General features: G+C 37.0%; 2 protein-coding genes across 3 annotated transcripts in view; one reads left to right on the top strand and one right to left on the bottom strand.

Annotated features, from left to right (window-relative positions):
* The first annotated feature begins 4599 nt into the window (after window positions 1-4599).
* Window positions 4600-18484, top strand: LOC114655588 (tricarboxylate transport protein, mitochondrial-like). Of its 2 annotated transcripts, XM_028806686.2 has the most exons (9): window positions 4600-5032; window positions 5528-5635; window positions 7090-7189; window positions 7786-7924; window positions 15377-15461; window positions 15540-15644; window positions 17072-17187; window positions 17646-17719; window positions 18142-18484. In XM_028806686.2, exons 1-9 carry the CDS (start codon window positions 4816-4818, stop codon window positions 18251-18253), a joined length of 1056 nt encoding a protein of 351 aa, XP_028662519.1. In that variant the 5' UTR covers window positions 4600-4815; the 3' UTR covers window positions 18254-18484. The 2 variants fall into 2 exon arrangements, with proteins under 2 accessions (XP_028662519.1, XP_051786181.1); XM_051930221.1 differs by lacking the exon at window positions 4600-5032 and having other exon boundaries at window positions 5596-5726.
* smtnl (smoothelin, like) overlaps window positions 18339-22285 on the bottom strand; it is an 81533-nt gene continuing 77586 nt past the window's right edge. The window contains exon 9 of the mRNA XM_028806685.2: window positions 18339-22089. Within this exon, the coding sequence (XP_028662518.1) occupies window positions 21963-22089 (127 nt within the window). The 3' untranslated portion in view covers window positions 18339-21962. The remainder of the gene's footprint in view (window positions 22090-22285) is intronic.

Below are 22285 nucleotides of genomic sequence, written 5' to 3'. Positions count from 1 at the left end.
GCCTGGGAATTATCACATAATTTTAACTTGTAGGTTGCTTAATCTACCCAATAATTTATTTTTGTTTCCAAAGGAGAAAATCTCACCACCCTCAGTGTTACTGTCACTACTTTTTATTATACAACAATATAAGCATTTTCATAAAGGCTTAAATAATAAGATATAAAATAGTAAAATAAATAGTAATACTACTAATAAAAGAAATCTGAAAAAATCCTGTTTTCTCTTTGTCATTCTGGGGTATTGAGTGTTGCTCGAAGTGAGGGGAAATTAATTTAAAATGACTTTGCATAAAGCTGCAACACAGCAAAATATTTAAAAAGTCTGAATTCTTTCTGAATACACTGGCAGGTGTGGAAGAATAATTTTAGGGTAACATAGCATCCATCTTAAAGAAATAGCATAAAGGGTTAATATATGTCAGAGACCTGTTCAGGCACAACAGGAAACCAGATAAAGGTCAAATGAACAACAAAACATACCCTGAAATATAAGAATTGGGTTAGGAAAATACTGAGATGGTCAAATAAATAATGTACCAGAAGAAAGGTTGATGTAATATACAAAATCTACTGAAGGATGACTAAGAGATGACTAAGAAATCAGCAGATGTCCTATAAATGAGACTGGACAGTTGTTATATGCACAGAAATTTCAAGGGTGGTATCTCATCTCAAAAGGTATAAGAAGAACCAGAATATATATATATATATATACTTTTATTTGTATAAAATATTTGGGTGTAAACCAATGAACCAACCACAATAAAATGTATGCATTGATTGACACTGTATGTAAATTCAACAGTTTATAAAATGAACCTCTATTCTTTGTTTCGCTGACCATTCTGACCATGCTGTAACAGACTGCGTTTGATGAATGCTCCCTCCAAGGCATTTTGCCGAGGAGTCATTAAAAGATACAATGAACAACTTTTCTCCTGCCTGATTATTGAATTGTCCTGTTAGAGGACATTTCTTTCTTTAATGAGATGTTAAATTTCGACCACACAGGGTTGGCCTAAATCGGGCTTAAATGTTAACAGGTTCAAGCAGGGGGTAGTAACCTTTTCACACCTGAAGATTGAATGTTGTAATGCCACATACATCTAACAAAGTAAATAAAAAACATGTTTGTTTCATTGGTTTCTCTGTATTACCTATGACTAAATGCACTGTAAAATACATGTATAAAGGTAATAATTTAAGTAAACAGCAAATGTTAAGGCGTTGATGGAATATTGCAAAGGTCTGATACTAGGACAACAATCTTGATCACAATGGCAGTGGTATCAAATGCCAGCACAAAAACTGAGAATAGGACAAACAAACTGGCTCCCCAACTATCATAATTATTAAAAACTGTAATATGAATAACCTTATTGAAAGCTCTAACAGGAGTTAGTACTAGTAGGTCTTCAATAATTGAAGTTACTTTGTTTTAGAGTCTGAGTACCCAATAGCTCCTCTTTTATTTATAAGTGTAAATTTAAAAAAGGCCTACATCTATCCTGTGCTCATAATTATGCCCTAAGATTTAGGCATTAATAAATTCTGTAAGATGTAAGGAAGATGGTAGAAACCATTCACAACGTTTATTGTTAAGAGGAAGATTTAAAAATCAACTCTAAACTTGATGGTAAACTAATGACAAATTTTAAGTTATGTGGTCTTTCTTCTTAGGTCTAATTATGACCTTTGCTACTGCAGCTGTTAGATTGGATTAACAGTAAAGAATTACAGCAGTCGATCATTCTTAATATAAAAGCTTTTCTATAGCTTTTCTATATGATACATAACCAAACATCAGTTTGAAATAGCTTTAGGTTGTGTAGTGTTGGAATATTTGCATTAAAAATTTGAGCAATGTAAAAAGCTAAACTGAATTCAGCCAAATTAATATTTAAATTCTATGAAGTCCAGGCCATCAGTATTGACTTTCTATTTTACAGATGCCTTGTTGTTTTCAAAACTTGCACCCACTAAAAGAGCTTCTGTTTGTTTCACATATAAGAACTATTAGTATTAAGTACAAGACAAGACACACTGAATTGACAGTCTAAAGCAGGTTATCCACCAAAACTAAGTGTTCATGCAAGAAGATTAGTAAGGGAGACCTATGATATCTCTGAAGGAGATACAAGCTACATTGACTGTGTTTGAAGAGACTGTACTTGCAACATTGTGCCTGGGTGCTTCATCAGTTGCAGCTTTATGCAAGAGTAGCTAAGTGAAAGCTACTGTTGACAAATGCACAAATGAAACATGGGAGACTTTGAAGATAGCTGGAAGAAGGTCACCTGGTCTGATTAAACCAAAATTGAGCTTTTTAGCCATCATACTAAATATCTGAATACTGTAAATGATCAAAAATACCATACTACCATGAATCCTGGTGGCAGCATTATGTTTTCATTACTTGTCTGCAGCAGGCCCTCAATGACTTGTGAGGACAGAAGGTAAAAGGAATGTGGGAAAATACAGGGAAATCCTGGAGAAAAATCTAATGCAGTCTTCAAGAAAACTGCACCTTCGGAAAAGAATTGTTTTCAAGCAAGCCATAGTCTCCAAGTATAAGGTCAAAGCTGCTATACAGGGATGGCTTAAAGACAACAATGTAAATGACCTGAAGCAGAGTTGGAGTTCACCTCCAATTGAGAATTTGTGACTGGACTGAAAAAAGGCTGTTCAATCACACTCCATATGCAAATTGATGGTGCTTGACTAGTTGGCAAAGAAAAATGGGGAACATTGCCATGTCTGGATGTGCAAAGCTAAGCTGATAGAAACCTGTCCATACACACTCAAGGCTGTTATGGCGGCCAAAGGTGCATTCTACTAATACTGTACTGACCTGAAGAGGATGAATACTTACACAATCAATTACTTTGTGTTTCATATTTGCAATTAATTTAGATCACTGCCCAGAGATCTGTTTTTACTTTGACATTGTAGACCTGACACAGACACAAGAGGCACAAGTGCATGCACACATTTTTTAGTTTTCTTTCTCCCTTGTGGGAAACATCTTCCCCATCTCCCACATGCACAACACAGTCCCAAAAGCACAGCACAACACAACACAATTCTCTTCTTTTTCTTTCTCTTTTCTCCTCCTCTCCTCCACACAAGCTTCGTCTCTTTCCTCCCGACTCTGGTTCCTGGAGTAGTGTCTGCTGGCTCCTTTTATAAGGCACCTAGAAGTGCTCCAGGTACTTGTTGATGCATTTCTAGCAGCACTTCCAAATGTGGCAAAAGAACTGCACTCTAGGGCTTAGCAGTAGCTGCAGCACCCCCTGGCAGTGCCCACTTATCCCAACAGAGTGGTATCCAACTCCAATTCCCATGGAGCCCTGCGGGAGTCCGAGGCACAGTTGCAACCCATGGGGGCTGCCACCTAGTGCCCCAGGATAGGTACTGCTCTGGATATGCTCTTTTCCCTGGTCCTTCCAGCATTGCGGTGTCCCTGCCGGGGAAGGGCACTGGTCATATGCCACAACATTAAAAACTATTAAACTATATGAAATTCACTGTGATTCAATGTTGTATAACAATGAAATGCAAAAGAAACTTCAAAGCGTGTGAATACTTTGTATAGGCACTATAATTGCCTCTTATAGTTACAAAATTAATCCGCCTGTGTTTTATATAGCGCCAATAACAACATCAAACATTACAAGGTATTATGTACAGAAACACAACAAAAAAATAAGTAAGCATTTATTAAAGAGATGAGCAAACGGCCTGCCACACCAGTTGGCGCCACTGTCACTCTGTAAAGTACATAAATAAAATAAAATTAAACATAGTGTTAAGGACAACAGAAAGCAATACACACAGTCACTGGTGTCAGGAATACAGACTAATGTACTGTAAATACACAAATATGTTAAAACAAAAGTTATAGCACAGTGATCACAAGACAATTTCGCAGTTTTAAAGGACTCCCACAAAGCAACAGGTAACCTATGAGCCTCAAGCCTTGATTTTAATGTCAGGAAACGATGGTGGCTAGCGAACAGGTGTTGTGAACACTGCATAAATATTCAGCAAAAATGATCGTAATAAAGGTTTATAAACTCAGATATCGCGAAACATTCGATCATGGTTATTTTAACATTAAGTCCTAGTTCGATTTAAAATGTAACAGAGACTCTTGATTTAGTGGGTCCTCAATAAATTCATAATACTGCTAGAATAACCCAATTTAAATGTGCCTGTTCACAATATACATGCGAATTCCTGTTAAAAGATTGGTTTTGCTTTAATTACTAAAGAATTCGATAATGACCCCACATATTGCTGCATAGGAGAGATGAACTTCTCACCCCAGGCTCTCCCCATCTCTTCCAATCCCTTCCACCCAATCACAGTCACTATCTTCCTCTTCGCTTAGCCAATGAACATAAAGACCCTGACACAGACCCATCTGGAGTATCTTTTACTCAATTTGAAAGTCCTTTGTTTGCTTCTTCTTTTAAAGACCCACCCATAACTTATTTCTTAACCAATCGTACAACAAGGCGTACCCAACTCCGCCTGTAAAAAGTGGGGCGTAACTAGACGAACCAATTACAAATTAAATTTACCGTACAGTAACCAATCAAGGTGAGCATCCCGTTTTTTGAGAAGCGTGTTCTCAGTTCGAACCGTGCGTCCAGTCAGATAAAGCAGGTGCAGTAGATTTGTAAAAGTAATATATTTAATAAAGAGAAACAGGGCAACTGAATAAAAACGTGGTGGAGGTAGTAGTGAATTATTCATACGGAATTCTTTTGAGGACCCATGCCATAGAAGAATAGTGTTTTGCAGCATCATGTCTTCCAGGTTATCACCGTTCACTGTCACTGACGGCCCCTGCAGCCTGCGCTCTCGGTCTTTTCTGTCTGGTCCCGTTACGAGGTGTGTCTCGACAGGTGCTGTCTGTGCCGCAAAAGCGGAAAGCGACGTCAGAGCGAGCAGCTGCAGAGTGCTGTCCGCGGCCGCTGCGGGGCGTGAGAAGCTCACACATCCGGGAAAGGCGATTCTGGCAGGTAGTGTAACCAACTGATTTTTACACAAGAGTGTCAAATGCATGAAATGAAACCAAAAATGTTTCTGCATGTGCTACGTTCAGGTCTTTGTTTGGCAAGCTCGGTAGCCTGTCTAGGTTTTTCATTCAGATCGGCGTCATCGTCTTCTTTTTCTTGTAGTTTTCCCAGTTTTGAGAAGTAGTAGTTAGTCTTACAAATCAAATGAGGAATTTTTTTGTTTGTTTCACTGATTATTAAATTTGTGGATCATTCTACACCTTTAATGCTGGTCCGTATTGTCTCTATTGTTGTATTAGCATATTTTTGTCTTAGCAACCAAAAACAGTACAGTAACATCTATATTCTGACCATATTCCCTTCTTTTTTAACATATTGTAAAACACATTTACAGGAGGTAATGTTCATAATGACATATGAACGCAGTGAACTGCTGCACATTGATTCTACACCTTCTCTTCCAGCAAAGACAAATGTCCTTTGTTTTTTTTTTTTAAGGTGGGATCGCTGGTGGCATAGAGATCTGCATTACTTTTCCAACAGAGTATGTAAAAACACAACTGCAGCTTGATGAGAAGGCAAATCCTCCTCGTTTTAAAGGCATTGGTGAGATGAATGCTTGAAATAAGCAAAATAGGAAATGGAAGCTAATTTTTCATCTTGATGCATGGCTTTACTTAATGAAGAATACCTCTTGGTAAATTAACTTAATTTTTTAATATAGGGATGATAATGTAGATTCCAGCAAGAATGTGAAGCTTACATTTTGCAAATGCTTCTAAGAATGTTATAGCAGTTTTCATTAATTAATTCCTCAAACTTTCTTATTCCATTACCAAGCTGCAGATGACTGGATCCTATCCAGCAGTGTACAGTAGGCTATGGGCCAGTAACAAACCATGGATGGGACACTAGGTAAAACAGTCACCATTCAGCCAAACATGCGTCTTTGTGGTGTTAGAGGAAACTGCAGGATTTGGAGAGGGGAAAAAAAAAAACATGCACACTAGGAAATTGTGCAACCTGCACAGTCTGCATGGATTTTTAAATGATTTAAATTCATTATAGAGATGCATCATGAGTTGAGGAGAGACATATGGTTAGTGCAGGTGATTGAGCTTCCTGGAAGTGATTCTTGTGTGTGTTTGTTTTCTGTGTGAAGTTTACACATTCTCTCTGTGTTTGTGTGGAGTTTCCTGCAAGTATTCTTCTTTTCCTTCCACATCTTAAAGATGTGTGTTGAGCTGGTTGGTGATTCCAGATTGAGCCTATGTGGGTATGTACTGTATACGAGTAGATTCTGAGATGAACTGGTGCTCCATCCAGGGTTGATCCCTGCCTTGTATACTTGTGATAGGTTTCAGCCCATGGGACTAAGAATGTATTATTTTCTTTATATTCATCCAGTCCTGTTGATAATATAAATCCTTTCTCTATAACAAACACCATTTACTTTTTATCCAGTCTTTTTGTACTGCTGTGATAAGGGGAGAGAAAACATCTTGCATCTATATCTCAGATTTCATGCCGTTGACCATATTTGAAATTTTCAACCCAGCTGTGTCTAAATTAATTGTTTCTTATTTTTATTCAAAATTAATGTAAAATTAATTTGAATTTATTCCTTGATAGTCTAAGTATTCTGTTTTATGAGATTAATTTTTTTTTTTGCAAACTCTGTAGTTTTTCCAAAAGTACTTCTAAACTCATACAAAGCTGTTAGGAAATTACTTAAACAGCTTTTAAACCATTCAACATGTTCTAAAGCCAGTGAATACAGTCGCTCTTTGGTTTTTGTTGTCTGTTTGTTTTGAAGCTCATGTATTTATTTGCAAATATCCTTCAACCCCTCTTTAATCTAAGACAGGCAGTCCTTAATTTGCCCTCATTTACTAAAACTATACATTTCTTTAAAATTAAAGTTAATATCCAACATGAAATGAAGTGTTTCACAGCATTATTTTTTAAAGCTTGTCTGATGTGTGAGAATTCTTTTCTGTGAGCAGGTCTGTTTTAGATAGTTCTCATCTTCAGCTTTAAGGTGATGTGTTTTTTGGTAGGCGACTGTGTGAAGCTAACTGTACAAGACCATGGCTTCAAAGGCCTGTATCGAGGACTCAGCTCTCTGCTTTATGGATCTATTCCTAAATCAGCTGTCAGGTAGGAATAAAACCAGAATGGAAAACATTTTTTTTGGCTATATGCTGTTCATAAATGCTTTACTGATAACGGTTCTGAAATTTTCTTGCTTACCAGTAAACCTCACCTTAACTTGTGTAGTGAATCTTATCTCTTCATAAATATTTATACCTGGAGGGAGTGTTTAACTTTTAACATGTTCAGTTTTGTCCAAGACACTTTTATCTTCCTGGGGAATGTGACTTGTGTTATTTCAGGAAGCATTAGTATATTCAGATAATAAAGCAAGAATTGTTTGTCTATACCGGTTTTCAGAAATTCTTTGATATTTAGTGGCCTCAGCTTCCTAAACGTGAATTGAAGGATGAAGCCACCCTACATGAATTTGGAAATGGACAGCATACAGATATTTAAGAAAAATCTTATGGACGCAACTACATGTTGATCTGTTGAGCTGCAATTAGCAAAGGAAACTGAGTTTTTCATAAAGTGAAAAATGGACTCTTTTTACATATGAAAACCACTCATTCATTGTTACAGCTGTCTGTAGGTAGCATTATGTATGTCAACCATCTCTGCCTTAAGTGCCCCCATGTTGTCTTCTTTCATCCTGACAGGTTTGGAATGTTTGAGTTCCTTAGCAATCAGGCAAAAGATAGCACAGGGAGACTGGATAACACACGTAGTCTGCTGTGCGGACTGGGTGCAGGGGTGGCAGAGGCTATATTGGTTGTCTGTCCTATGGAGACCATCAAGGTGAGTGCAATTCTAAAATAGGGGTCTAAGTTTCATTCTGAAAGATGGAGTCCTTTGATTTTAGAAGCAGACAAACACTGCACACTACTCTCACTACTGCTTCTTCTGCTGAGAAAATATATTATTCTAACACATATTTATGAAGTAAGTCCAAACACCTTCTGCAACAATCATTTTTAAATTAGTTATTTCTTTATGTGCCAAAAGAATGAGTTATTGTACAATATTTTGACCATAAATGAGGTGTAGACCTTCTATATTAGAATATGGAAAAAAGTAGTGCCTAGAATCCTGAAATGTTTCACCACCTGTAATATTCGATTATTACTTAAAAATGGTGAGATCATTCTTTCATCCTGCTCTAAAATTCTCCACCCCCACCAGTTTTTCTTTTTTCTTTTTTTTTTTTGACATTTCCAGATTATTCAGGGTATACCATTAAACTATTTTGGTCATCTCATTCATCTATTTTAGAAGAACCTCTGAAATGAGTTGCTATCAGCAAACTGTTCCCTTTTTCTTGAATTTGTGTGTAAAGTGTAGTTATCTGTATGCAGAAATAAAGGAGTGAATAAATCTTCATCCCTGGAGGGCACCATACTCTGGGTGAGAGGATTAAAGATGATATGCTTAAATTTGAAGAAAGGAAATTAAATAGCCAATTACACAAGGACTGATTTATTCCCACATCTAACAGTTCTTTAGAAGCCTCAGGGAAAACAATTGTGGTAAAAGCTGAGCTGTGGTCAAAGATTGGTGATTCTGTATGTTAAATATTATGAACCTCCAGGAGATGCTGCATCAAAACACTACCCAATTCATAACTGTGTGAAAGGCCCATCAATAAGGATTTAGTTATATGTCTCACACAGATGTCAGAGGAAACTACGGACTTCTCAAAAAAAGAGCTCAGGCCAGCATTTAAACCCAGGACTCCAGAGCTACGAGGTAGCAGCACTGTGCTTCCAATATAAAGTAGGGGTGTGCATGTAAAGTTGAATACACAGATTACCATTCATGGTGCCAGTATTTGAATGCTGAAATCACTGTTCTGGTATTCTATGTACAGTTTGACTTGTGGAAAGTCAGGAAGAAAATATATGCAAAGGAAAAACTTGTAAAGAAGTTCCATGTGTCCTGTAGCTAAAGCATTGCAGGTTATGATGCACTTGGACTAGCAAAAAACAGTGATAAAAATACATGTGTCTTGTTGTTAACTGGGTTACATGTGATTGTTTAGGTTATGGAAGATACAGAAATATCAAAGTTTGTCTCTCTCTAACCTTAATATACACCCAGCTAAAAACTGAGAACATTCATCAATTCTCTGTTATTTTCTTCTGCCAACACGTTATTGCAGTTTAAACTGGACATTTTGAATTTGAATTATTTAAATTATTAACATGCGTTTCTATTAACATCTGTTATAATAGGTTACTCACTTAATATTTACCCTGAATATACTGTATGCGTGATTTTGTTTTTAGCTCATTCACTTAACTGCACTCAAAGGCCTGAATATAAGATAGAATAAAAGTTGAATAAACACAACTTTTCCTTTTGTTCTTTTGATTAAAGACTCTTTTTTTTGCTTTGTTTGTGGCTGTGTGCATGTGTGTGTGCAACTGTGTACACTTTGGGGAGAGGGCATGGCCCCCAGTGTGTGGCACCTTGAGTCAGGAGCATCAACTCAAAAATTCATCTTGTTACATAGCACTTCTGTGTTCTGTGGTTCTTAAAACAGTTCAGACTCCAGATATCAATACATTAAATATTATTTTGTGTGGATAGCGCTTTGAGTAGTGAGAAAAGCGCTATATAAATGTAATGAATTATTATTATTATTATTTTCAATAGAGTTTATAAAAGTATTCTCACACCGTGAGTATAATGTACACAGCAGTAAGTTTCTTAGGGCAGCTGCTGGATTCGGTAGGATCTAGCCAATATTTACTAATCAGTCTCCAGTGCATTAAGCATCTCTGCTGCTGGCACAATGCTTTCATTTAGGTTCTGAAGTACAAAGAAGAATTATAGAACAGAAGAATTTCCTTTTGCACAAGGCAAATATTGCTTTTTAAAAAAGAAGCTGCATCTTTTAGATGATTCAGATACTGTATTGTGCAATAGTGCAGAGCTTAATTCTGGGAGCTGCTGAGAATTTCTAGCAGCCTGCCTCTTCTGATGATTGACTGACAGTTTCAGTATGTACTCTTCTGGCCAGAACCAGTATTCTGTAAGTTGAAGACAGACACAGTAATGACTTTCGTAATGAAAACACAGTTTTGAAATATCTGGGCTTCCATTAACTTTCTAGGCTGAGTTAATGTTTTGTGAAGGCAAGACTAGATTTTTTTTTTATTTACCAGAAGCTTCTTATATTTTTGTTGGACAGTGTACAGTATTTCATTAAATTTGTATCGGTGGAAAGATTAAGGCATCACATTTATTCAGGACTAGCCGTTCCCTGCGGCTCTACCCACGTAGTAGAGAAACAGGACAAACTTTAAAAATCAATAAACAAAAAGGTATCGCTAGTTAAGTGGAGGCAAGTTACACTCCAAAACACAGATGTAGATCGACTCCCCACTCCTGATGTCATTCTTCCCCCTCCCCTCGTCACACAGCCTCTGTCTTGGTTTAGCGCAAATATATCGCTCCTGCAAGCAAACTATAATTCATAGCGTGATGAGAGAAGTCGCAAAAACCACCAGAATGTTCAAGCATATTATAGAAAAAAACCTGATCTAAATCCGTTAAGTAGTTCTCTCGTGAAAAGCGCACAGACAGACAGACGTTGGATTTTATATATAGAGAGAGATATATGTTAGTCAGATTTTAGTACCAATGCAATTTTGCAATTTTTCTAATTCAGTGGTGTTTAATATAGTACCATAGATTTTCCTCTGATGAAAAAGACAAGAAAAGCAGTGCAGTAGAGGACTTACATTCAGTATAATATAATCTGTACTAGGAGTACGCCAATACGATTTTTGACAGCCAATATTGAGTACTTAATAAACATTGTTGGCCAAAGCAATGATTCTCCATTTTCAAAAACAAATACATGAGATCAATACAGTTTTATTTAAAAAGCCGTTGTGAATGTAAAATATGGCTTTAGTTTAAGAAAGAATATATTAGGGCTGGGAATTGATTAAAAAAATTAATCACATAAATGAATGTAATTAATTGGGATTAATCACATCTAACATTAAAATATGTAACTATAAAATGAATACATAAATCAGGAAGTACAGTAAATACACACTGAATCACAAATTTAATGTAGAATCAACACAAAGGAATTAAGAAAAACAATGGCATAGTTTAAATTTAAACAATGACCTATAACCTGAACTTTTAACAAAATACTACTTGAGCAAGTACAACCTGAATTTCAATGCCTTCCTAAAAGGCAGGTTTAAAAGAAGGCAATAAGAAAGCAAGACCAATGTATTAATTGTCAAATTGGTATAGCATATGAAACACAGCTTTGTCCAAGTAAAAGTTAAACGATCTAAATGACTGTAAACTTGAATTGAAAGAATATGCATCTCTTAATAGGGCATACATTAAAACTTTTGTTATAACTCTACAAATACTAACCTCAATTGTTCATCACCATCAACAACTTGATAATTATACCTACGTAAGTGTTTTTCCAGTGGAAATACCAGTGTAATGCTCCTGGATCCTAACCTGAGAGAGAGACATACTCCTCAGGTTGTCGAGACTTGTCCAAGGAGGACAGGACTACCCAGAGGAGCTGACATAAAAGCAGCTCTGTGATCACTGTTTTACAGACACAGCACTTATAGAGCACTTTAGCAGCCAGGAGATATGTTGGGGGGTCCAATTGCCTGGGTGTGTGTTCACCAGTGACTCACACAGAGCCTGAGGGACAGTGAGCATACAAGTTGCCTTTGACCTTGGGTCAGTGGAGTGATGCAAAGATAGGACTGCCTGTATGAGTGGGCAGAGGGAAGAAGCAGCTGGGAAAATGGTTTCCAAAGTGCTCACTAAGTGCTGTGTCTGCGAATGGCAATCTCCTAGCTGCTTTTTTTTTTGCCGCTCCCCTGTCCCGCCCCTTTTGACAGTTTAGCACGTGTATAGATTTAATGCTTTTGTGGTTGGTAGAATTGTGTTGTGCCTTGGGATTTTTTGGGTTACGGAAAGTGTGCCACCACAGAAAAAAGGTTGGAAAAAACACTGCTTTACCAACACCTTTGCTCCTGGCACGCTAAAAAAGATCTCTGTAGCTGCTATCTCGCATCAAAACTGACACCTTGTATTACCTGGATGATTAAGTTGCATTCTTTGAATAAATTAGCCAATATACTGCAAACTGGAATAATGGGTAGGAATAATCATTACACTTCTGTTTTGTAAAATTTTGTCATTATGTTAGGCCAGTCAGCATTGTAAGCTTCCTGGGAGACCGGCGAGTAAAATCAGAGGTACTAGATGTTTATTTTGGTTTCAGTGCCCCTCAGAAATAACTTATTTAGCACCTATGTAATATGATATTGATTCAGTCATCTTACAGAAACATGGATTGAAACCTTTGCAACTTTTTTCTATTGCACTAGGACTGCCATAAACCCCCCCCCACTCCCCTGCACCTATGTCAATATCTATAAATCAACAAAATGAACAGCAGTGCTACATAGTGGCATGTGGGGTATTGTTGTAAACTGCATAATAGGAAATATTCCATCCATCCATCCATTTTCCAACCCGCTGAATCCAAACACAGGGTCACGGGGGTCTGCTGGAGCCAATCCCAGCCAACACAGGGCACAAGGCAGGAAACAATCCTGGGCAGGGTGCCAACCCACCACAGGACACACACAAACACACCCACACACCAAGCACACACTAGAGCCAATTTAGAATCGCCAATCCACCTAACATGCATGTCTTTGGACTGTGGGAGGAAACCGGAGCGCCCGGAGGAAACCCATGCAGACACGGGGAGAACATGCAAACTCCATGCAGGGAGGACCTGGGAAGCGAACCCAGGTACCCAGATCTCCCAACTGCGAGGCAGCAGCGCTACTCACTGCGCCACCGTGCTGCCCTAATAGGAAATATTAAACCTTTAAATTAATATTTCATTAAATTTTTAAAGTTAGTATATAAATATGGTACTGGATGTGTATGTAATTCTTTAGGTACACACTTATGTGTATTGTAACATCCACAATCAATCAGGGAGAAACAACAGTAATACATGTTTCAGGAGTTTGAAACTGATGAGCTTTTACTGATTTTCCCCAGCTAAACTCTCACTGTTTTGGCCATGGCAGACACCTCAGCTTTTCTACTTGCAATTGGACTCATTCAATTCTTACACTGTTTATCTGTCACTTCAGTGCTACGGTCCCGAAGCACGCAGTTCTTTGATTGTCGTTCACCTCTACTAGATCATTCACTCTACTCTGTTCCCACACACCGTGTTCTTCTTCTGTCCATTCCCAGTGCAGACAAAACAAACACACCTTCCAGCTCCTTCCACCCTTTCTTCTGGGGCCTCCTCCTCCTGCTGAGGTGTTTCATTAGCATATTGCACTGCACCGTGTGCAAGCGTTGTGCGCAGCAGCTGTCCAGCCCCATGTCCCTCCATGTCTCCGGCTGGATCATTACAGTATTATTGTTGCATAATGTTTAAAGCACTGCCTGAGGAGTTTGTCTCATTGCCGGCCCTGGGTGCAAGAATATATTTTATGCGTATGACATTAGACTGCATCCAGCCCTGCAAGCAGTCCTCCAACTTGCTGGGAAATCATGCGGGTTGGTGGTAAAAAAACTTCACATAGCTCTGAGATGACAGATGTGGCTGCTTGCATTATGAAGGGGACGGTGGGGGGAAGCCCTCGTGAGCCCCATTGCCGGAAGAGTCAAAACTGTCAGAGAGCCAATAGGGTACAGGCGTCACCCACTGAACGGTAGCGTCCTATTCGTAGAGTGGTTGGTTGCGGCAACACGCTGTACCAGTGCATGCTCCCCAACCTGACCTGACCTTAAACAGGCCACATTAATCACAAACATTAACATGTTTATTTTCCCAGGCCTGGAATATACATATTATTTTTAATGATATCTATTAAGATTAACAATAACTCTTGTATTGTTTTTAATACTTAACCAACAGTAGATACAAACTCTTAAAAATTAGAATTTCAATTAAAAAACTACCATACTTGTTGTAATTCCTAGCAACTGAAATAATCTGTCTCAATTAAGATTTCAAATGTTAGAGGCAGGTTATTTTTAAAAACAATAATATCTAATCTTGCAAATCTGTTTCTTCTCTTATCTGTAACTCTTCACCCACCACACTGGTAAACAATGCAGACAAAAGCTTCTGTGCTAAAGTAGCCAAGAAAGTGAATCTCGCTATAATATATTGCTTTCCCAGGAATGGAGAACACAGTCTTGGGATATTAGGTTCAGATGGGCATGTGTGCACTTCAAGTTCAAATTTATTATCAAGTGTACATGTATAGTTTTGGTAGTGTACTGACCAAAATTGTGTACCAAACAGTTTTACTAGTTCGTTGTAATTTATTCTTTTACATTTAATTTCTTGAATTGCAGTTAAAAAATAGAGTATATTTATTCATTTTTTGATATATAAGTATTTCATCTCTCTTTCTGTGTGCTTGTTTTAATGTTTCAACCTCATCTCGACTTTAAAGGCTGCTTGCCATTAAGCCCATTTTGTAAATTTTCTTATGTCATCCAACTGATTGTTAGCATGCTAAATTATCATCTGGTCTTACATTGTTTTTAGATTCCTTAATGACTAAATCTGCCCTTTTTTATTTATTATTGTTATTATTATTATTATCATTATTATTATTATTATTATTATTACCACACTATATATTAAGTTCACCTGTTTGTTGTCTGGTACAAATCTTGTAATCAATATTTAACCCACTTCCTGTTGTACAAATGACTTGAAATTTTGCACACTTACTCACTTCTGATGACAATACATGAATCAATAATTAGTTTCACTAACTGAAAAATTAATCCATGTTAATTAAGAAATTACATTTTCATATGAAGAATAGTTCAAGATTTCACCAATAGATGGCACTAGTAACGGATAGCACTAAAACAAACCCAAGGCTAAAAAGTTGAAAATAATATATATATAAAAAATACTTTTTAAAAACCACGCTTATATTAAGTTAAAAAGTGTACTAAAAAGTAAAAAATAAGTCTTTCATACATCACTCGTAAAATAAAAGCGTGGATGCTTTCATCAATCAACATTCAAAAAGCAGTTCTTAAAATCTTAGCAAAAGTGCCCACCTCTTATTTGGAGAGTGATGTACGAGAGACTTATTCTTTACTTTTTAGTACACTTGCTAACTTAATATAAGCATGGTTTTTAAAAAGTATTTTTTTTATATATATATTTTATTTTTGCTTCAGGTGAAGTTTATTCATGATCAGAACTCCACAATTCCCCGATACAGAGGTTTCTATCATGGAGTCCGAGAAATCATTCGGGATCAAGGTATGTGTGCCCATGTGGAATGGTGTAGTACCATATAGATAAAGAGATTACATTTTTCAAGAATTCTCTGATTTGCAGGGTTAAGGGGGACATACCAGGGACTAACTGCAACTGTTCTGAAGCAGGGGTCCAACCAGGCTATTCGTTTTTTCGTTATGACTTCCCTCCGCAACTGGTATAAAGGTACAGTATCTAAATGGTAATTTTCCTCTTTTCCCTTTCATGCTGGTTTAATCAGTTCTCTTTCTTTTTGTCGGCATGAAGGTAAAGTGTACAATGGTTGATGGACTTATGTACTGTAAGTCATCACTTATTATTTGCAAAGCTATATTACTGTTTAATTTGTTTATTCACTTTATTTTCAGTTCATTTTTCAAATGTGCCCTCTTGGAAAAAACTGACTTAAAAAATGAGAGGGGTTTTAAGTAGGCTGCAGTTTTATAATTCAGTTTCATTGAGAAGCACAAATCAAAAGTGAGTTTAATTTTAATTTAGACTTAATGCAATGACAGAGAAACAAATGCACAAAAAATGAAATGTTATTTGTTATTCAACCTGGTATTCTCTGAAATTCTGCATCGGCCAAGAATCTTCATTTTGTTACATCACTACTTGTAATCTTATGACTTGCTCTGCACTTACAGTATACTTGTGATGTTTGTCAAGATGCATGGACTAAGCTCAAGGTTCCAGTTATCATTCATTCATTCTTTCTTTATTTGCCACTTTGACTCACAGACCTCTGAAACTACAGAGTTTTCCTTTACTTTGTTTAATTTTTTCACTTTTGTACTCCCTTTATGATTTTGTTTAACCTTTAAAAATTTAAATTATGACTGTTTATGCATGTTGATGTTAGCTTATAATACTAAAGACCTATTGAACGATATACTGTTTATTGATGGAGAATAATTTTAATTGCTGCCCTCATTAACTCTCATCAGCAAAGCTTGGCCTGACTGACTATTGTTAAGTGGTTAGACAAGACTGTAATCTTTTGTGGGCTTCTATGCATGCACGGTATTGAAGCTGCTTGCCTAAGCATTAAAATAGGTTTGTTACCAGCAGTTCAGGGTAAAATTAAGTCGGTTCCAGTAAACTTGCTTTAAAAAGGTGTTACTTCCAAGAAGGTTAATTTTTCAGGATTTTGGTGAGGTTTTAACAAGTGTGTGTGTGTGTTTTATACTTGCAAGACAAGTATAACAAATAAATATTGCTGAATGGAAGACATTTCAGAAAGATGTCATCCCAGTACAGTGACTCTTTCTCTAGCTATCTGCCAAAACAGGTTCCTGTTCTTTGAGAGAAGTATTTGCGTTAACAATATATAAAGTTGAAAAAGCTCCCCCTCCACTATTATGTACGGTAATTCAGGTAAAGATATACATGGCTATTTCATGTCATGTCAAAGGAATTGATTTTTAAGCTATGTTGTGATGTTCTCATCAGTCATATGGAACTGGAAGTTAGAAATATCAAAAGGATTTTGTACAAAGCTGAACCTCCCTACAGTTGCATTTCTTTAAAATTTTGGGGCAGGGGTTTGCAGTTTAATGCTTTTGGATTAAGAACATAGCCTTGGGTAAGGACAGGTCTTCATCCTTTTTCAGGTGAGGATCCCCACCGAGAGATGAATCCTCTTTTAACTGGTGTTTTTGGGGCAACTGCAGGAGCTGCAAGCGTCTTTGGTAACACCCCCCTTGATGTTATAAAAACTAGAATGCAGGTGAGTATTACAAAGGCACTCTTTAAGGAAAGTTTTTAATTCAATAGGTTTCCTCCGGGCGCTCCGGTTTCATCCCACAGTCCAAAGACATGCTGGTTAGGTGGATTGGCGATTCTACATTGGCCCTAGTGTGTGCTTGGTGTGTGGGTGTGTTTGTGTGTGTCCTGCGGTGGGTTGGCACCCTGCCCGGGATTGGTTCCTGCCTTGTGCCCTGTGTTGGCTGGGATTGGCTCCAGCAGACCCCCGTGACCCTGTGTTCGGATTCAGCGGGTTGGATAATGGATGGATGGATGGAGGTTACCGATCCTTATTTCTACTGCATAAAATCTCTGCTGTCTTAATTTTTGTAGGCCCATCATTTTGCGTGCTGTGGCATGACCGCACTGTTTTTATCTTTAAGACCTTGGCTGTTTTTTGTTTTCTGTTCAGCCAACTGACTGTAACTGTTTTGACTTCAGGGACTGGAGGCTTATCGATATAAAAACACCCTGGACTGTGCATATCAGATTCTGCGCAATGAAGGGCCACTCGCGTAAGTTACAAGAAACAGGATGATGTCATGTGTGTATTACTTCATTTACTTCAGAGACAGAGAAGAGTTGAAAAGTTTACAGAGTTTACTAAAACAGTTGCATTTTTTGTTATTTTTTGTGTACTTTCTTTTTTTTTCAAAAGCATTAGTCCTTATCTACCAACAGATTTTTTTAATTCCAGAGGGCTGGGTGTTCATCTTTCCACTGGGTGATGCTGGGAATTGTAGTTTGTAAAGAAACATTCTTAAATAGCTGTAACTTTTCATTACAAATGTGTCATTCTGGTATTTCTTATGGTTTAACAAATAGTTTTCCCGGAAGTGTAGTTTTATTTGGGGTTGTGATGGATCTCTTATATATTTATTTTGTTTAAGTTAAATAGGTAAATCAGAACTAAATAAACATCTTTTTGCAATTATAGGTTTTACAAAGGAACAGTCCCCCGTTTGGGCAGAGTGTGTCTAGATGTGGCAATTGTGTTTGTTATCTATGAGGAGGTGGTGAAGTTTCTCAACAGATTTTGGAAAACATAATAAGGGGTGTGTGGCCAAATAATTAAACAAAGAAGACCTTAATGAAGAAAATGATGTCCACCCTGCCTTGCACTGCTTTCAACAATTCATGAGCTCATAATACCATTTTATTTTCCATGTTACATCAGTCATACACGGAATTATGCTGTACATGTAAGATGTTTTATATATTGCAATTTGAAGTAGGTGCTGATTCTTTACTATAATAAAAGGATGTGCCAAAATGTCCTATCCTTTCTTTCAGATTCTTTTTAATTCTGACATAGAGTCCATTTTGCCTTTTTTGACAGATGCTGGAAATTCTCAAAGAAAATATTAAAGCAATTCATTTTAAAGAAATGCTTGTCTGGACTTTACTGAGACAGGATGGTACAATACGTCTTTCATCCTGTTGACCACCAAGTTTCAAATTTGTACTTGCATTGTTTCCTGTCCTGTTTGCCGTGTCCTCGCTGAAGAGTGTATAGTTGCATGGCGTGTTGTTAAGTAGAAGGAAAATAAAAACAATATTTGAAATTTGTGAATTTTGAATATTTCATATCTCATAGTTTTTGTGCATAACTCAGTCCAATGCATCAATGTGTAACCCAGGTCTGTTTTTAATCTGTGTGACTGACAGTGAGCTAAAGGTCCCCACTTGTACCTGAAGATGCCCAGCCTACAACTGAATCCATGAGCCCACAAGCAAAAAATAATATTACATTCCTAGGCCAGATGCGTACAATATTAGAGCATAGACATGTTTGCATTACAAAATCAAGAGTTATTCTTCTTTTTATTTCTCTAATAAATTAATAGTTTCCTTTTATAAATAGTTATAATCTTGGGGCGGTCAGAAAGGCTTTCATGGCAGACTATTAAGAACAGCAGAGGGTGCCCTTGAGCCAGCTCAAAGTGCACGTGAGATTTCTACATTTCACATGAGAACACTTTGTTCCTAAACTTGTGAGAACTGCTTCAATACCCACCCCCACATCTCAGTCTGCCAGCTGTTCTTTCCAAGTTCATTTGTCCTATTTTCTCAGAAGGCACCAATTCAAAGGACAGACTGACTTCAATTTTGTGCTCATTACCTTGTAAGTCTTTCTCTTGAGCCTCAGCCTCAGAAAGTTTTGCAGCTGCTTTTAAATGTCACCACTCTTTTAAAAACATTACACGACTAATTTGACCAGCTTTTTAACTATTAATGGAACAATTGTGAGAGATAAGTACCCAATACTTGTTTCCCAGTTTAGGATATATGGTTTGTATTGTTTTATCTTTAGGCCATCCACTTAGTGAAAACAGGGGTTGGAATAAGGCTGTGTCATTTTTCACTCTTTGATGTCAAAAAGTAATACATAGCAGTACACTATAAGTTATATAAATGTAAAGTTGTTTGGCATAAAAGATTGGGGTTAACAAATTAGGGTCCATACAGAAATATATTATTTATTGTATGGAAGAATAATTTTCCCAAAATTCCATGCCTTGGGAAATCCAAAACCAGTTCTCAACGTTCAGTCCTCGGGGCTCCTTCTGACTGCAGGATTTGCTCCAACCAGTTTCTCAGTCAGTTACCTTTAACTGATGTCATTATTTATTTAGCTCACCCATTTTTTCTTTTTATTTTGCATTTAGAAAAGTGCAGTAGTGTTGGATTTACAGTTACAGGAAATTAAGACCTATTTGTATTTTTTCTGGATCTTTAAATGTCTACTTTTTTTCTCTGTTCACTTTTTCTGTGGAGTTTTCTTTCTTAATTGTATCTGAATACAGAAAATTAATGTTGAGCAGAGCAGACACCAGCATGTGATTGAGAAAATGTCAATGTTACTCAGTTGTGTTGTTATTAGTAAATTAATTGTCTAAATAACCAGAACATTAAACATGTATATAAAGAGAAAAATAATTCTTAGCCATGTAACATATATGAAGCCCTAATTCATTCAGTAAAGATATAGCATAACCAGTTTGTAATTTCTAGATGGTTATAAAAAAACATATGAACTGGGTAATAATGGTTTGCTTAATTGAGGTAGGAGTCCAATTAAGAGAAGAACTGGGTATGGACAAAAACCTGCAGCCACAGGGGACCCCGAGGACCAAAAGTTCAGGACCACTGATAATTATTTGTTGAATGATTTTGCTGTGTTGATCTGATTTATTTGACTGTCTGTTTATTACATTCATTTAACTGTTCGCTTTTCCCAGTAATACAAATGTTATCTAACATTCTCTTCTTCCCTTTTGAAGGTTTGTCATATTCCTGAAGTAATGGGAGTTTGTCTCCAGAGGTGGAATATTTATGAACAGGCTATCCTTGTAAATAGCCAGATGAATAGTTCAAGTGCAAAGCTACTCTACAGGTTTGTTTTACAAGATACAGGACCCTCAGGGTGCAATTTGTGAGATTTCTCTTCACTGCTAGGCAGATCTGATTATTAAACCCCATCCACATGTAACAGATTGAACTAAAGCCTCAATTAGATCTCTTTATAATGAAGCATGGCTCCTGGAAGAGATGTAAAGTGAAGGTGGAGGCATCACTGGAACAGCTCTATTTCACATTACTTCTCCTAACATCTTCACTGCTGTCATGCTTCATCTTGTTATATTTTTCTAGCTAGTGCTCATTAAGCAGGCTAACTATCCTAAATGTAATAGTACAGTTGCTTAATAACTTACAAAGAATTTTACACACTGGCAGGTTAAAGGATGATATAATAGTGAGTCCCTAGTTGAGACTAAACCAGAAACATTATACTTATCCAGTAAACTACACTGCCTGGCAGTTAACAGTGAACTGTTTACACTCTCATGGTCACCCATTGTCTTGTGTATATATATATATATATATATAAGTGACAAGTAAGCTGCACTTTTTGGGATATACTGTAAGTAAAACAGAAGCATAAGTCTGTTATTTGTTGGCTATTTTAAAAAGAACACTTTGTATAATATAAATAAGCACACCTGGCTTCCAGGTGTTAAATGATTACATGAAGCCTCCTCCAAAAAATGTTAATGATAAATAGTACATTTAGTGAGAACACAGTATTATGAATGGATTGTGCATATAATTCTACTGTAGAAATTCACTTACAAAGTATGTCAATATATTTTGCCATTTGGAGAAGTCTATTTTACAGCATTACTGCCAACTCGTAGCCTTTGTCAGGGATCAGCATTTAGGTTTTGGCCTATGATGAACAAGTAAAAATGTCCAAGACATAATTCATATATTACAGGCATTTTTTTTTATATTCGCCAGGCAGAATGTAAAGGACAAATGCATTTTCATAGTTTCAGGTAACATGAACACTTCATCTATTCAGTGAACAAAAAATAAAAATAAAATGGTGACTTTTTATTTCAAGCTGCCTTGAGTGGATTATCCAAGTTGGATAAATCCATATTTTTTTTGAAGATGACCATCGGACCCCTTCATGCCATTTAATGAGAGACTTATTGGTCTGTATCTGCATGCTGGACTTTATGGTACACCTGCAGGGTGTGGGATCTTCTTGGAGAGTTCTGAACCTCTCCTGTGCTTTGGAAACTTTTTGAATCCTCTGGTGACTCCAATGGCCTTGCATTCTGATTTGTGCTCCAACATTAGTAAGACGTGAACGTACTGATTCTTGCCCTGTTTGTTTTGCTTTTTTTCTTCCACTTTTGTTTCACCACAGTTGAAAGGCAGCTCCCATCCGTCAAACATAAGCCAGCTTCACTCAAATTTGCGGAGGTGGTTGTACAAGGACTGCACATAGGTGAACACGCACATGGGGTCTGGCTTCTGGCCCATCACAAGCATGTCTTCCACTTCAATCAGCCGATCACAGTTGGCACGCTCCCTGTAATAATTAATTATAATCAAATAAATATAAAGAAATCCAATATAATATCTCACCAATGAATTCCAGAAATCTGCAAACACACAGTGAAATGAATTGCAGCATTGCATTTTTCTTTTCATTTCCTTTTTCTTGATTATGAAGTAACAATAAGTAGCCATATTAGTCACTATAGTGAGTATTTTATATGTGAACA

The sequence above is a fragment of the Erpetoichthys calabaricus genome, chromosome 8 (assembly GCF_900747795.2).
Source record: "Erpetoichthys calabaricus chromosome 8, fErpCal1.3, whole genome shotgun sequence".
Lineage (NCBI taxonomy): Eukaryota > Metazoa > Chordata > Cladistia > Polypteriformes > Polypteridae > Erpetoichthys > Erpetoichthys calabaricus.
Note: the sequence above shows the minus strand (reverse complement) of the source record. Positions and strands in the feature narration are given on the sequence as shown.

Coding starts and splice junctions, on each gene's coding strand:
- LOC114655588 (XM_028806686.2), top strand. CDS start 4,816: ATGTCTTCCAGGTTATCACCGTTCACTGTCACTGACGGCCCCTGCAGC. Junction 5,636..7,089: donor TCCTCGTTTTAAAGGCATTG/GTGAGATGAATG, acceptor GTTTTTTGGTAG/GCGACTGTGTGAAGCTAACT. Junction 15,462..15,539: donor AGAAATCATTCGGGATCAAG/GTATGTGTGCCC, acceptor TCTGATTTGCAG/GGTTAAGGGGGACATACCAG.